General features: G+C 33.5%; 2 protein-coding genes across 2 annotated transcripts; one reads left to right on the forward strand and one right to left on the reverse strand.

Annotated features, from left to right (window-relative positions):
• Positions 1-1,209: 1,209 nt before the first annotated feature.
• On the forward strand, positions 1,210-6,471 carry LOC124938168 (cleavage and polyadenylation specificity factor subunit 3-I-like). The gene is made up of 5 exons (XM_047478557.1): positions 1,210-1,397; positions 1,480-1,577; positions 3,863-3,908; positions 3,989-4,138; positions 4,752-6,471. The coding sequence occupies exons 1-5, from the start codon at positions 1,242-1,244 to the stop codon at positions 6,399-6,401; spliced, it is 2,100 nt and encodes a 699-aa protein (XP_047334513.1). The 5' UTR covers positions 1,210-1,241; the 3' UTR covers positions 6,402-6,471.
• A 2,043-nt stretch (positions 6,472-8,514) lies between these two features.
• LOC124938727 (V-type proton ATPase subunit D-like) lies at positions 8,515-11,164 on the reverse strand. The gene is made up of 2 exons (XM_047479227.1): positions 10,898-11,164; positions 8,515-9,553 (listed from the first exon to the last, which is right to left on the reverse strand). Exon 2 carries the CDS (start codon positions 9,516-9,518, stop codon positions 8,745-8,747), a length of 774 nt encoding a protein of 257 aa, XP_047335183.1. The 5' UTR covers positions 9,519-9,553; positions 10,898-11,164; the 3' UTR covers positions 8,515-8,744.
• Between the last annotated feature and the right edge of the window lie 6,315 nt (positions 11,165-17,479).

The following is a 17,479-nucleotide window of genomic DNA, read 5'->3' on the forward strand; positions in this document are numbered from 1 at the left end:
TTTGAACGCATCTTGCGTTCATTTTAATAAAAGTTAACCTTTTTCAAAAAAAAAAAAATCAACCATAATTTTGAGTCAAATGATTGCATCAATATATGCAATAGAATATAACATTTTCTCTAAAATTAACATCTTCAAATTCAATAAACCTTAACTAATATATATTTTTGAATATATGGAACCTTTTGCTCTAATACCATTAAAACTATCACGCCCCAGACCCAGGATTTTAAAAGAACCACCTACGGTCATCGCATGTTATCTTATTTAAAACCAAATATAAATCCATAAATCAAGGTTCTATCATATAATTCAAAATTCCCACATTATCATATATCATTAGAATCAACAACTGTTCAATTCAAAAACTTATATAACACATTTGTTATATCTATAACTACTGGTTATATTATAATCATAACAAACTCCATATAGATAGTACATATTTCTTTGTTTCTCTTATAGTATTTACGGCTTCACATGTTCTTTATCTGAAATGGTAATCAATTGGGATGAGCTCAACTAGCCTAGTAAGAAATACAATACCTACTTAAAGTTGAATCAAATAACATATATAACAGTTTAACAAATCAATTTTATCTTTTAAAACTCATCTCATAAATGTTCATATATATAGATCTGAAGAACAATGATAAAGACTACATCATAATGAGAACTCATAAATCATCAACCAATATTTAAATGTCATATGCCTTGGATATCCCGCGCGGACTCATAACCATCAACCGCGACTTATATGTCCCCGCGACCACAAAATCATGTCTAGAGTAATAAAAACAGTTATATCATCTTCTCAATTTCAACATAATTATCATATATCTTTTTCAAATAAATATAACATTTAAACATGTATTCTTGATTTATATTTTTAATCAAAATGATTTTTTTTTAATTAAATTCATTTATTAAAATAAATATTTTTAAATATAGTGAAGTGTAAGTAGATAAAGATTTCCTAACCATGATTCCAGCTAATTATCCAATCAGAATTCCAATTAACCTTCATATTCTTCTTTCTGTTTGCTTTAGCTTGATCTAATAAGGAAATGGGGGCAGAGAAGGCTGAGAAATGTGCAATGCTGTTAATTAATGTACAGATGCTCAACATACATGATCAATACGTGTTATGTTTTAAAAACATAACACCTGTTTCCTTCTCTCTTATATAAAAAATTTGATTATTACATTAGGGCTTGTTGCTAGTCCCCCACTCTCCGAGAATGACGTCGACATGTCCACCTTTATCGTCTTCGTTGAAGAGAGGCAACTCTTCAGTGACAAGAGAAGAGGAAACTTTGATTATTACACCGTTAGGAGCAGGAAGTGAAGTAGGTCGGTCTTGTGTTTACATGTCCTACAAAGGGAAAACTGTTTTGGTAACGTCTGTTTTCTTTTTCTAAAACATTTTGAACTCCTCTTCATGTTATTACATGAAATTATTGTCATTTATATGTACAGTTTGATTGCGGGATTCATCCTGCTTATTCGGGAATGGCTGCTCTTCCATACTTCGATGAAATTGACCCGTCTACCATTGATGTGCTGCTTGTCACTCAGTAAGCATTTTACCCTCAAATATCACATCTATATTTGCTCTATTTGACTTGGCTTCAATCTCAGTCCCAATTTCACATGTATATAGGGTTTGACTTTTGATCTCAATCTCATTGGAAACGGCTTATACAAGCTGAAAATTGTCCTTTATTTTAATAACATTGTTAGGGACATGGCCATAAGTTGGTCAGGTATAGGGAATAAAGTACTAGGCTTTATGCATGAAATAAATAGTGTGGAAGTCTATATTCTCCCCCTATCAATGTAGATCTCATCTCCTCTCTCTATTTCTATACTTGTTACAATTTTGAAATGCTTATATCGATTTATATATATGTATGTAGATTGATGATGAATTTATTGGTTTCCATAGGTAGAATTTGAGAAAGAGGAGAGATTGATGAATAAATTTGCTCATATATTAGCTAGGGTAAAAGGGTAAAACACATATAAATATTTATAAAAGTAAAGAAGTGGCAATGATAAAAGTGAAACAAGTGTTGCTGAGATTCCTTTGAAGAAAAAGTATAAAAAAAAAGTGAAACAAGTTAACTTGTGGTACATGCGATGGACAAAGGGTCGATGCCAAGATTCTTCAGAATGGCGTTGTTTGAGCGCCTATAGAGTGGCTACCATTGGATCTACATAGTTGGTGTTTGGTTTCTGTGAGAGTGACGACACTAGAGCATTTGCGGATATTACACAAACACTTTTTGTTGTTGTATAACGGCTATAAAATGGGCTCTGAAATTGTGGGGTTGACCAATTTGAGATGCCCTAGCTCGATTGTGATGTCCTACGTGAGAGATGACTCAATTGGGCCTTTTTTTTTCTTCCGTGTGCTTAGTTTCTATTAATGTTGATTTTCTTTCTGTCAATGGAAAAACAAAAACACTGAGATCAAAGTCACACACAACAATAATGGCACAAAAGACAGATCTGTCTGGATAAGGCCAACTGTTACTGACTATGAAAATGGCTACAAATGTTTGTGGTCGACGAAAGGTCGTTTCAATACGTAAAACAACATAGATTGAGTTTGTGAAACATGCATTTTAGCTTCATCGAGTGGCGGAGATCATGCCTGAGTGTCTTGCTTTAAATGTAAAATCTGTTGGCTGTTTCTATTCAGTCGGAATCTTACCTCAGATTCCATACTAGTGATTGTCTTTGGGAAGCAATAGAAAACTGTAGACGTTATTTTCTTTTTCTTGGCTAGTTTTATAAAGCAGTAGCCAGCTGAAGGTATGATCTGGGTCTGTTTGGTTTTAATACGATGAAGAACTCTAGAAAAAAGATTAGACTAGTTGGATTAATATTTGTAGAGATGAAACTATTGGAACCCTCTATCTACTCTGTCCATTGGCGGAAATAGCGAAAGATGATAGATTTGTTGCTCAAGATTGAAAATTATGTAGAATTTGAGAACGACGATAGACTCGTGAATTAGTTTTGCTCATATATTGATATTGTAAACACAAGAATAAAAATGCATGTAAAAGTAATGAATTGACAGTGACAAAATTAAAACAAGTTAACTTATTGAACTTGCTAAACTGTTATTTTGGTAGAATTATCTCTCCATCTTCTGAAGTGAAAGAATGTCATCAACATCCGGCGATTCAAAATCACTCGCTCTCATGAAAAAACACTTTTCACTTCAATTCAACGACACTCCGGCAATTTAAAGTCACTCACTGAACTGAAAGAATGCCATCCACATCCAGCGTGTGTTTCAAAGCCTCCTGCGATTCAAAGCTGTTTACACTCAACACATTATTTGTTGTCAGTTCTACTTTTATTACACTAAATGTCTTTTATATATCACACCCTTCTCATTTAACTATATGTAATATCAGAATAATATTATCAAATTTCTCTTCTCAAGAGCTTAATTTTCTACAATTTTCAGACCATATTGTGTATCTATTGGATGTACTATAGGAATATTGATTTATAGTTAACCAAAGTACAATAGTTTTGTTAACCGGTTTTCTTTTGCAATTTTAGATCTAGTACTTGAATCTGATTTGACAATTTCTTTTTTTTTTGAATTAAAGGAGAACTAGCATGACACTCCATAGCCTAGTCCCCGCTTAAACTCAAAGCGCTTCATTTGACAATTTGTTTTAGCTGTAAAACATATCAGGATATATACTTAGGAAACTCTGTTCATTATGTGTATCTTTTGACTTACCACACTTAATAGAGCTATTGTCATTTTGATATTTGTATTACTTGCCATTACATTTGATGTTTGTTTTAATGCTATCACTGTTCTCTACAGCTTTCATTTGGATCATGCTGCTTCTCTTCCATACTTTCTGGAGAAGGTTTGTTGCTTACTTGAGAGTGATTCTAGGTAAATGTTGTACCTTGGTGCTGAAACAATTTTTTTGATTCTTTTTGGTAGACCACTTTTAAGGGGAGAGTTTTCATGACACATGCAACTAAGGCTATTTATAAGTTGCTTTTGACTGACTATGTTAAAGTCAGCAAAGTTTCTGTTGAAGACATGTTGTTTGATGAGCAAGACATACTACGCTCCATGGATAGAATTGAGGTATGATGTTTGCTATTTTCTTTCTTGATATTTCTATATACAAGCAGTAACTCATTTTTTTCTTCATTGAAGTCTGGAGTTCTCATTTTAATTCATATAGTTTCAGTTCAAACTTCAATATTTTGCAGAAAAATTGATTTATATATTCACAAACATTGAAGTTGTTGTTTGTAATGTAGAAGATATATAATAGGTTCAGTTTAAGAAAAATAATAATAGTGTACATAATAAATTATAGATGATAAAGTGTTGAAAAAGTCTGATTTAATAGAGGTGATGGGAATGTATACGTTTTTTTTTTCTCTTTTTCTCTGAAAGGCAATTGAATATGCAAAATTCCTAGGTTGTTGTTTGTAACTGTTACACCTATCTTTGATCTTGTATTTATTAAAGTGATCCTCACACCATTGAACTTAAATGGACATCATAAAATATTACAGGTTTTCAATTTATTGAGCTCTATGAATCAAATAATGACTTTGCTAGCATATTATGCTTGCTCATTTTTTGTAAGTCTTAAGCGCAAAAATTGGTGCGAATTGGGATGAGATCATATATTTCAAAAGGCATTTGGTTAGTCTCATCTAATTCCAATGGAAAAATCCCCTCCTAGGTTGTTGATTTTCATCAAACTTTAGAAGTAAACGGTATCCGGTTTTGGTGCTATACTGCTGGCCATGTTCTTGGTGCAGCCATGTTTATGGTGGACATAGCTGGTGTGAGGGTCCTTTATACTGGTGACTATTCACGTGAGGAAGATCGGCATCTCAGAGCAGCTGAACTTCCAGAGTTCTCGCCCGACGTTTGCATTATTGAATCTACTTATGGGGTTCAACTTCACCAGCCACGACCTGCCCGTGAAAAGAGATTCACAGATGTCATTCACGCTACAGTTTCCCAAGGAGGGCGTGTTCTAATACCTACATATGCCCTTGGGCGTGCTCAAGAGCTCCTTTTGATCCTTGACGAGTATTGGTCATCTCATCCCGAGCTTCACAATATCCCCATATATTATGCTTCCCCTCTGGCAAAGAGATGCATGGCTGTCTACCAAACCTACATTAACTCGATGAATGAGAGGATCAGAAATCAGTATGCCAATTCAAATCCTTTTGATTTCAAGCACATATTACCACTTAAGAGCATAGAGAATTTCAATGACGTGGGCCCATCGGTGGTGATGGCGAGTCCTGGTAGCCTTCAAAGTGGATTATCAAGGCAGCTCTTTGATAGATGGTGCTCTGATAAGAAAAATACTTGTGTCATACCAGGTTATGTAGTGGAAGGGACTCTGGCAAAAACCATTATAACTGAACCCCCAGAAATCACTCTCATGAATGGATTGATGGCTCCTCTGAATATGCAGATCCATTACATTTCCTTCTCTGCTCATGCTGATTATGCCCAGACCAGCACTTTCTTGAAAGAGCTTATGCCTCCCAACATAGTCCTTGTTCATGGAGGAGCTAACGAGATGGGAAGACTAAAACAGAATCTTATCTCCCTCTTTGCTGGCACTAACACCAAAATCATGTCACCTAAGAATTGCCAGTCCATTGAAATGCATTTCAATTTGGAGAAAATGGCGAAAGCAATTGGAAAGCTAGCTGAGACGGTTCCAGAGCTAGGTGAAACCGTCAGTGGTCTCTTGGTAAAGAAGGGTTTCACTTATCAGCTCATAGGCCCTGAAGAAGATCTTCATGTATATTCTCAGCTATGTTCAACAAATATCATACAAAGGATTACCATTCCATACTCGGGTGCCTTTGCGGTAATCAAATACAGGCTGAAGCAGATATACGATAGTGTTGTTGAATCATCTGTGGATGACGAGGTGGAGGCAGGGTTTCCTACTTTATCTGTGCAGCAAAGAGTGACAGTAAAGCAGGATTCTGAAAAACATATATCACTTCATTGGACAACTGATCCTATTAGTGATATGGTATCAGATTCGATTGTGGCTTTAGTACTAAATATTAGCCGAGAGATGCCTAAAGTTGTGGAAACTGAATCCTCGGAACTGAGTGAAGTGGAAAATAAGAAAAAGGCAGAGAAAATCTCCCACGCCCTTCTTGTTTCAATATTTGGTGATGTGAAGGCTGGGGAGAATGGTAAGCTAGTTATCAGAGTTGATGGAAAGATGGCACAACTCGATAAAGTCAGTGGCGAAGTTGAAAGTAACGATGTTAATCTAAAGGAACGAGTAAGAGTATCATTCAATCGTATTCAATCTGTGGTCAATCCAATCCCGTTCTCTGCATAGGATTTGATTTTCATCCTTGTATATATTACTTTTCATCTTCTGTGTTTATGTTATTATGGTTTTCTTCTTCGATGGTTGTCGTGTTTAGTAACTTTGATATTAATAACTTATGTTTTATATGAAATTAACATAGAAAAGTGAAAATGTTTATACTAGTCCTCTACTCAGCCTGGTTGTGGTTTTCTCAGTAGTTCTCCAATTTATTATTAAGACAATATATAACCTTCTGAATTAGACAATTGGTTACGGTTTTTCTTATTTATAATTTCTAACTTTGCTTAACTCATAAATACATGAATCCTAAAGCTCACATGGCCAAAGATATTAACAATTTTAAATATTTCAATTAATAGTTTAATAAATTTAAAGACCCGTAAATTTTGTAAATTTTAGTATTCTTTAGAAACTGGATATTAGAATTTTGACTATTATTTTTTACTTAATGTGTTAATTCTATGCTTAATTGATATAATTTAAAATTTGATATAATAATTATAAAATTATTTATCATTTCAATTTTTAAAAGTAACCAACAACCAAAATTAATTTATTTATTTAAATATATTTTTAAGTTGTTAAAAGGAATTCTATACTATGAGATTTTAAGTCATGGTCTTGTAAGTCCATAAAATAAATGGAATAGTAATACCATAAGAATTTATTTTAAAAAACTAAAGTTTAGGTCTCTAAAGCAATTATTAATAAAATAATTTATAAACAAAAATTAAGAAAATCAAATTATACTATTAAAAATAACAAGTAAATATTTAATATTAAAATAATTGTTGGTTTAATATTTAAACTATTAGAATAACTCGAGTGATAATAGTAGGTGTTTAAGAGATTCTAATGATTACTAGGAAGATCCTCGTGCGATGCATACGGATAAAAATATATTGTTACAACGTTCCGCGTTCATCAAATTTGGTGTTAAATTTAAGATATAAAATGTAATTAGTCTAGTTGGTTAAATTTTTTTACTTGTTTTGTTAGGCTGCGAGTTCGAACCATACCTATAACATTTTTAATTTTATTTTTAACCGTTTTAAGTTTATGGGCGGGTGAACCCACAATCCGACCCAAGTATTCATTTACTCTCACATATATATCCAAATTAACCACAACTCTCGATCCGGCAATTCGAACACTTTCAAAATTAAGCATCATTATATATATATAGATTAGGACTATTGGGTCATGTTAAAAAATTAAAAATAAAATTTATTTATGTAATATGATTGTGATGCATAATAGTGCTTATTTTTCCATTGCGAATTCTAAATTGCCCATTTAAAATTAGGTCAACCATGAATTTTCCCTCTAATATATCATCTATGGTTTACGGTTTACCTATAGGGGATTTGTCTGTCTCCGTTTAGCTTGCAACAAATTGAAACTTAAGACTTTTGGTGGATCCAACAACAATGGGTTATAAACTTATGTTGCAAGTTGAATTGGCTTGAATACTGATAAATTTTGTATTTCTCTCAATTTTATTTTAATTTTTTTCATTTTGAATTTGCATCTCATAACCTAATGTCATTACAGTTTTCTTGGAATTTTGAAAATATAAAAACACAATACTAACAAAAATATTTTTTAACTCATTTGAAAACAATATTTGTATTTTAACTTTAATCCAACCTCAAGTAAACATTCAAATCCAGGAACACTTCAAAACAGGACCTAAACTTATTTCTATCTTTATCTTGTTGAGATGAAGTCTGTATCTGGATATAGAATAAAAAATATTTTCAAATGGACCCATGTTAAATATTTACAAGTAATGCAATGAATAACTATTATTGTTAAGTTCAAGATGAACAAGTTGTTGAATGTCTTCACAAAATTGAAGAAAATGAAGATTTTGCTATAACCATTGAAGAAGCTGAAGAAATTGGGCAGGCAATCTACTTATGATCCATCCTCTCTTAATTATTCCCTTGCCAGTATCCAATCATATAAACAACCATAACAAGAGCAACAAAAACTGAAATCACATGAGACTGAAGAAAACACATTCTCAGCTAACAAGATAAGATCGTTGGTTGTGATTGATCAAATAGCAGCACAATAATAGCATGGATAAAATGTTATCTCAACCCTTTGGTCATCCAAATAAACAAACAGGGCACATTATTATTATTCAATCAACACAAATCAATAGTTTGAGTCACTATTACAAAAGTAGGGTTCGAACAGACAAACTCTTATTTATAGCATGAATTAAAATTCATTTAAAAGACCCAAGTTACTTTAATAAGACCAAATACAAATAAATAGACAGTAGCCCCAAAAGTGCATATTTCAAGAAGGAAAGAACAAACAAACAAACTCAAATTTCTAAAAAATAATGTCATCGTCTTTCTGCATACCTGCAGTTAACATGTTGGTTGAATTGATAGAAAGACCTCTTTTCAGAGTCACTTCCACAGCCCCAGCATTCAACCTAGAAGCTGCCATCTTCATCTCGATCTCTCTTTTCTTGTACCCTTGAATCTTCTTCAACCTAAAGAAATCCTCTCTTTCCAACTCATCCAACTCTCCCTTGATATAAGTAATAGTATTCTCCAGCCTCGGCTTCACCACATTCTCCAACGCATTAACCCTACGGTTTGTTGTCTTAATTGCCTCGTCCAGAGTCAAGAACGATGTCTGTAGAGAAGCAAGCTCTACCAGAACCTCAATTGCCTTAACATAAGCAGCCTTACAAGCTTGCACCTGTTGACCGCCTCTCGCCAATCCAGTCAGGTCGTTCTTCGTTTCTCCCTCGGTGAAATATTCGAACTTTGGAAGCTTCACACCAGCGATGTTCTCTTGATAGGAACGGACTTTGAGTGTCGCCGTCTGGACATTTTCCAGTACAACATGCTTCACGTTGTCTCCCGCTACATATTTTGCCTCAGTTAGGGAAAAGGCTGATGTTTTCATTATGTCCCCCATTGATTCTTTGGCAGAGACTATCTTTTTTAGCATGGCACGGAACTGTACAGTAAGAGCATCACTCTTCTTCTTCAAAAGTGCATGGCCTCTTGTAGCACCAACAAGACGAGCTTTCATAACTCCAAGCATTGTTACAGTTGGAACCACAGTCAGGCGTTGGCTTTGACCCGACATATTATCGACACTTTACAATACAACGGTAATCAAATCTGTAGAAATCATAATTGGTAAGATATAATCCATCATAAACAGTACTACAAAATTTCATGAAACCCAAATTGAAAAGCTTAGTTAATTAACTGAAATAGGCACCCGGAAGCAGAAACATCATGCATACATATCTTGTATCAAAAAGATCATTTTTTCTGAAACTTTTGTTAGATGACTACATGATTCTCAGTATCCTTGGTGATATGGAACACTGGAATTTATACAAGACAATGTTTCTTTATCCATAGGAAGAGCTGGAAAAGCTCAAAAACGAATATGGAAATCGATTGTAACAGGCTGTAATATTCAAAAGTAGAAGCAAGAGTAATCTAAGTGTTGATTGGCAAACTGACATAGAATGGGTATGAAGTCAAACATTCATTGCCCCTACATAATCTAAGTGTTGATTGGCAAACTGACATAGATTTGCCTTTCAAATCTCCTTTGCTTTACTTGGAATGTTTGCACTTTGCGCTTTTATTTTGCGATACAATGGAAACTTTTCTCTTTTGTATTCTTGTATTTTGTAAGTACCACTGGTTTTAGATTTGTTAAAATAAGGATTAGGAGTTAGGACTTTACAAAAAATAACAAAACAGAACCCACTTTGAGACTTCTTTTTAAATTATGAGAATGGCTGTGTTATGTTGACTGAGGTAGGAGGGGTACATAGACAACAATTTTAATAACTAATCATAAAAAGTAACTGCTACAAGCTTCAATAATATTTACTAAAACATTCTTCCAAGTAGGTAATGTAAATTTGAAAAGAATGCAGCAACTGATTGCTCTTAAAACCACAAGAAAGTAATCAAATCCAGCCAACAAGCTCAACCAATTAAAGCCCATAGCTAAATAGAGACAGAAAGGTTAAAAACTAGAGTCTTCCTAAAAAATCATGAACATACTTCAGCAACCTTCAAAAATAGATCCACATTATCAACAAATTGATGAGAGGTGGAAAGGTGGAAGGCAACTATATAGAGCAAGAAGATCAAGGACAGGTGAAAGTTGACCAGTATTCTGCTTATCTGTAGATCTATGTACCTTAAATTAGGCAAATTCATTTTCGAATTCTTGCCCTTTCATTTGGAAATGTTAAGACATCAAATTGATGGATTGAATCGCATAGAGATGGTCAATTGGTATATCATCAAGAATTTCTGAAGTAAAAATTACCCAAATACTAACATCATTTGCCAAGCTCGTCTGAATCGAAACACTTCTTTCACCAACATGATCAATTTCTAGACAACAGTGATTGATCTAACACACCACAAACGCGGCACAATAAAGGGGAAATTAAACAGAGAATTCCTGCGGGGTAGGAGGATGGATTATACCTTCTTGGAGTCCGGACGGTAAATCGGAGGACAAAATGGGATCAGGGTGAGCGACGATTGGGGTTGCGATCCTCGAGCAATGGCAGCGATTACAGGACTTGATGAGGGATCAGAGGGCGTGTATCTGGGTTTGTTGCCGGTGACTAGTGAAGGTTATCCTCGTTGCGAACGGCGTCGGACTAGATGCACTGCTGGCCGGAGGAGCTGTGCACTTCTCTTTCTCTTTCTCTCTCTCTCCTTGTCTAATAACTGTACGGGTATTTACCTATGATTTTAAACAAAAATAGGAAGTATCATTAAAGGGACTGTTTGTTTTTATGATGGTACAAAACCAGGTAAAAACAGGTTGATTGGTTGGTTTAAAAATAAACATATAAATAAATATGACAAATAATGGACAGAAAGAATGATCGTGTGGCGCAAATCTTATTAGCTCAAAAATAATAAAATTTTTCTTTTTCATACTTTTTTTCTATCAAAGTTATTTTCTCTCATTCTATCTTCAATTTATTTCTCTCATTATTTTCTCAATTTCTCACTTTCTCACTCATTTATATTTATATTTATATAAAGAACTCTTCAATTTCCCTCCTCAATAAATATATATATACAAAAAAGAAAATAAAAATTGGAGATTAACTAAAAAAAAATGAAAAAACATAAGAAAGAAAATTATTATTATTTTTTATTCAATCATATTGTCTCACATATTTTACTCACTCATTTTCTCTTTCAAATTTTCTCACCAAACTATTTCTATCTTTATATTAACGAAATAATAGGGAGGGTTTTCATTTTTCATAGTATGTTTCCATTTTTTTTAGAGTTTTTTTCTTTAGAGTAATAAATGTGTTTTCTACTCTTAGATATTTTTTCATGATTTCCTTAAATCTTTCTACAATTAATCACCATACATTTATTTTGATCAATAGTTACTATCTTTAAATCAATTAAATTAGTGACTCCATAATCATAAATGGTAACTCACAATAACGATATTCTCGTAGATCTAATAGCATTGGGTCTTTGCAAAGTTGTAGGTATTTTATTTGATTCATAATTTGATTAATTTTTCGTCTTCAAGTAAAGTTTTCTCATTATTTGGATTTGTCTTTCTTTCTTCTAATTTGCACTCATTCTCCTCTATCTTTTTTTATTTCTTTCTCTATCATGTATTTGAATATAATTTATAATCATTATCTGAAAATCTTATTAAAAGTATTAACTAGAAAAATAATTTGTAAGCAATATATAAAAAAAAGAACTACTTAGAAAGTCATTGACATCTCTAAGAGCTTATAATGGTGATAAAACTCACAAAACACAACAACTTTAAAATGAAGTTTGCACATTAATTAAGGAAATGATCCTCAAATAATAGCACTGAACATTTGAAGACATTCTCATTGTTATAACGGAGTGTAAAAATGATGATAACAATAAGGAAAAACATAGATTTAATATGGTTCACCAAGATAAATCTTAGATACGTCCACTTAGAAAAGAAAAATATATTATTGAGAAAATGAGAATAGAGATAACGACATAACAATATAATGTTATGACACGAGTTTATATAACACTTGATCCTCCAAAATCATAACAAATACAAAATTGGGACAGAACCGATGCTCTCAAGGTAAAGACTTCATTTTCTAAAGTGTCCGGTTATATTTTTAAATAAGGCTAACAAATATAGAATCCTAACAGATATAAAATACTATAAATACTAGCATATATAGAATTAGGTTGTCTCATTAAGAAAACTCAAATATTTAAGTCTACTAAAAAAAATATTTTCACCTTGACTTGAATTCTCCCAGATGTCCTAAATGAACCATTCAATGCTAAATCTCTAAGATGCATTAGTCAATGCCTAGATGTCCTAGATGCATTAGTCAATGCCCAAATGTTCCATATGCATTCGTCAATGCCTAAATGTGCAAGATGCATTAGATAATGCTTAGTTGTCATAGATGCATTAGTCGTCAAAATGACCCCGTGCATGAATTAATGCATAGATGAGTCAAATGCATTATTCAATTCCCAAATGTCCTAGATGCATTATGGCACGAAGTTTGAATTTTGGAAGGAGCCACGTCACCATCATCTTTATCTTTGGGCCTCAAAGTCACCGGTTCATCGGGATCTTCAACCAAATCTTTTAAATGACGAATAACACTTTAAATATGTTCTTCATATGGTCACTTAGGATTTTTGGAAAAATCTAGGAAAAGTCAGTTTGACACATTTCTTTTAAAAAGCACCCAATGTTAGATACTTAATCAAATTGAGTGATTCTAGTTGCATTAGAAAGCTAAGAGGATCTACTGCTCTTTATAGATCAAAATCTAAATCAAGAACCAGATTTTCCAGAAATTTTCGAAGAAGTTAAGATCATGAACATGAGGTCTTCTCTTGGCCAACTTGCACTCAAAAAAAGTGGAGTGCGTTGTAGCCCACCAAATTGGGCCCATGAGGTACCAGAAAAAGATAAAAAAAAACATACCAAGCGATTGACACCAATCTCATAATGGCATTTAATGTTTAAAGGATCGCGAGTGCCCACATATGCCAAGGTATACACACCTATCAACCTTAGAAGCTAACTAGAGGTAGGCTCGTGTTCACTTGTCCATAACTCAAGCTACACTCAACTAAATTAGACATATGACCTACAAATAGAAAGTTCTGGATCTTAGATTTCTTTTGACACTAAGGATGCATGGTTCGGTCCATAGCCCACGTTAGGTCGCCTATAAGGAACCTTGGTCATTTTGGACAATGTGTGTTCATTTAATGATTCGTTCAACTAAAAGTTATCTCGTCCAAAACATTTGACACCAAAAGTGTAGCCTTTGAGCATACATTTCCAACGGTACTAGACTCATCTCATGACTCGATTTAAGATGTCCAAGTGAGCCTGGTGAAGTTCAATGTTTAAATGACCGAACTGAAAAAGACCATATATGACCAAAATATTTCATTTTCAAATGACATAAGTCATAACCATCCATTTAAAAACTTAAAAGATGAAATTTATGGACCTAGGTCTGGGCTTTCCAAAAAACCCAAGTACAACCCATTTGGCCTAGTATTAAGATCCAATTCCTCCAAAAAAACCAAAAAGCCCACTTAAAATTCAAATGCCAAATTTTCCCTCCCTAACTAATATAAATTGGGCATTCTCATTTCATTTGCCTAACTAAGCTACATCTCCCAAAAATCGACAAAGAAGAGAGAGAAAAGTTTATTTGTAACCGCACCTCGACTGTAAGGAGATCCTCTCGTTGGGGTCCAACTACCGATTAAAGCTTCTACAATTGCTCACATTATTTTCTCTACTTCCTAAACATGCTATAAGGTACTTCTGGAGAATTTGTGAGGACCTTAAACAATTCATAATACCAATTCTAAATTCCATGTAGATTCTTACATAATTTGAGTTATCTTGTATAAAATATAGTGGAATTATCTATGATTGTTTGTGTCACATCCTAAAAATCCACTTTTCTCGACCGAGAATCTTCGGTCTTGTTTGAGACCTAGGACCGAGGATATTGTAACCCAGAACCGAGTGGTCTGACAGATGATCCTGTACATTCGGAATTAAGGATAACAATCTTTTTTAAACCACTTTAGAAACCCACACAATTTTATTTATTCATGTATTTTATATAAATGATGCATACTGTTTTTAAAGCATGATTTCATTGCATATCTATGATTTCTAAAGAATGATGTTTTAATAGAACTTTATGTTAAGGGTTATGGAATCATAGTGATAAAATAATGATGAAGGAATTGACGAATGAATACGGGAGGAGGGCTACCATGATAAGTTCTAGTAGTCTGAATCCAAAATATTGGCTAACGAATTGACGAATATGGATTCCTCCTCTTCAGGATCAACTCTGAAGGAATTATGGTCAAAATATGTGCTCAAGATGTGACTATACCTTCACTATTGATGATGTACTCTTAAAAACATCATATGGATGCAATGTTGTTTAAATGTCTTTTCTTTTATTTTAAATGCTTGTTGGGTCTATCGACTCACTATGCTTGTGTGGTGTAGGTACCCAGCCATAGTTTTATATGTTAGCTAAAGGGAGACTTGGAGTGGAGAAAGGTGCATGAGATGCGTGTGGAAGGAGGAACTGAGACCGTACGACCGTAGTTTTGTAGAAACATGTAGTGAATGACCGACTTTTTATAACACCATTTTGCTAGAAATGTTAAAAGGCACCACATACCTTTTGCATGTGTGACTGAATAGGTTAGGTTCCACACCCTCTATCCTAGATTAGAATTTAGGATTTTAGGGTGTCACAATTTAATTTTTCTTGGTTAAACACTAGTTGTTAGATATAGGTAGAATTGCCGATTAAATTCACCTTATACTCTAATTTACACTAGATAGAAAGTTCATCAGAGGTTTGTCATTGTTCTTAAGATTTGGCTAAAGAATAATGAGCTTAAAACTCAGTTAATAAATCCTATAACACGCCTAAATTTGTTTAGAAATTGAGTAGAGTGCTTAAAACTAATAAACCAAACTTGACAACGATCTACTTCTATGTCGTCGGAATTTCGGATTCATTCGAGTGAACTACCAGTCATAGCATCCTCGTGTCACAGAATTGATGTGAAATTTATGATTAATTAATTTTGATGTAAAATTAACTCATACACCATTGAGATTAAAGATATTGGATTATCTAAATCGAACCAAACTTGTCTATTGGTCGACATAATTATGTCTGTTGAGGAGTACTTGATTGGAATTCATTCTCTATTCACAAGGATGTTACAGAGCAACACTTGAAGCTACGACAAAGTTGGAGCGTGATGAAAATGGTCGGGAATGAGTCAGAGAGAATGACCTAGGATTCGATTGGACTTTACATGCTCGTTAGAAGAGTGAACGGAGCCTCGCCAACAAGTCTCCCGATGTGCATTCCAACATGGACTTTCTATTGGCCACAATCTATCTATAAGGCAGTAAATTAGTTCTCTTGGGTCATATTTCATAAATTACTGAAATGCCATCAAACTGAAAAAAATATAAAAAAACATGCATGACTTGAAAAATGCCCCTAGTATAATTAGGGAGTTTTGAGCGCATGATGCGAAAATGAAGAAAGACTTTGATCCTTTTGTCGCGTGAACGACTTTGGATTGAAAATTTTTCAGCATTTTAAAAGTCGTGAAAGGTTCTAAACTATTTTAGAGGAGATTGGTTTTATCATCTATTTTTGGCGCAAAAGGTCATTAAGAGTAAGTTCACAATCGTATATGAGTGATCACCTTATATAGGTCATCGTGAGACCGAATTTTTGCTCCAAATTAAATTTTGACTTTTACATCAAATAATTTCCTTGGGCTAAGTGTTTTAGAATCTTGTTTGCTTCCACATAGTTTTATTATAGAGAAATTATTGCAATCTCTGGCGTTTAGTGAGCCAACACTCATGGTGTATTTGATATAATCGGTACATTTGTACTTGAAGACTAAGTCTAAGGAATGCACAAATGGTAATTTCAATATCTCCACCTTTAAGAATATTTTGGCAATTAAGCTGTATCTAGAAGAATTTGTACACTTAGTGAACACCTAGTGGTGATTTTTATGTCTCAACCTTCTCGGATGCATCTTTTGTTTTATTTTTATTTTGTAATATCATTGGTATATCTAATAGAATCAGTACAACTAATGAATTTGCATGGCGGTGATTTCAATGACTCAACATTTTAATGAATACTTTAGAACATTAGTTTTTAACTCACTTACCTAGAGTTTCAAATAAATCTCTCTTTTAAATGTTTTTTTGGAATCTAGACAATTTTTTTAGTCCACATCAGCTTGGGCCAGGTTTCAATCTTTGTGAGATTCTTTAAATTTGAAAAAAATTAGCGATCATGGGATACGAGATAGAACCTAAGTGGATGTCCATATGTGCGAATTTTAGGGAGATTTCAAACTCTTCCTCTAAATAGTCATTCGTTTAAGGTTTTGATCTTAAAGCTTACTTGTTTCCTAATATCATTGTTATTTTTGACAAAGACAATTGTAGTCCTTTCTAAATCAAAATGAAAATGATTTTGATGAACGGGACCGAATCTTCAAAATAGATTGTGTACATATCTTTAGATGAGAGGAATCAGATCCTTATGTAGTTTGAGTTTAGAAATCAAAACTGGGGTATAGAATAAATCCCTCAGCTCCAGCCGAAGAATTTTATGATGAATAAATTTGAAAATGACCTTAGCGCGAGCTAAAGTGTTTTATGATGAGATTTTCCAAAAAAATCCCCTAGTATGGACTAGGGACATTAATATGTCTTGTCGAAAAATGTCCATAGATCATAAGCTATGATGTTTATATTTATGCGTTTGAAAGAGTCCCTAGTACATGAGATAAGGTATTTGCATTTATGCATATGAGAGTTTCCCTAGAACACAAGATAAGGCTTTTGCATTTATACATTTAAAAGTGTCCTTAAAACACGAGCCAGGGAGTTTGCATTAATGCATTGGAAAGAAGTTCTTAGCGCATTAACTAAAGAATTCATCATGAGTG

This window comes from Impatiens glandulifera, chromosome 5 (genome assembly GCF_907164915.1).
Source record: "Impatiens glandulifera chromosome 5, dImpGla2.1, whole genome shotgun sequence".
Taxonomy (NCBI): Eukaryota; Viridiplantae; Streptophyta; class Magnoliopsida; order Ericales; family Balsaminaceae; genus Impatiens; species Impatiens glandulifera.

Coding starts and splice junctions, on each gene's coding strand:
- LOC124938168 (XM_047478557.1), top strand. CDS start 1,242: ATGACGTCGACATGTCCACCTTTATCGTCTTCGTTGAAGAGAGGCAAC. Junction 1,398..1,479: donor ACAAAGGGAAAACTGTTTTG/GTAACGTCTGTT, acceptor TTATATGTACAG/TTTGATTGCGGGATTCATCC. Junction 4,139..4,751: donor GCTCCATGGATAGAATTGAG/GTATGATGTTTG, acceptor ATCCCCTCCTAG/GTTGTTGATTTTCATCAAAC.
- LOC124938727 (XM_047479227.1), bottom strand. CDS start 9,518: ATGTCGGGTCAAAGCCAACGCCTGACTGTGGTTCCAACTGTAACAATG.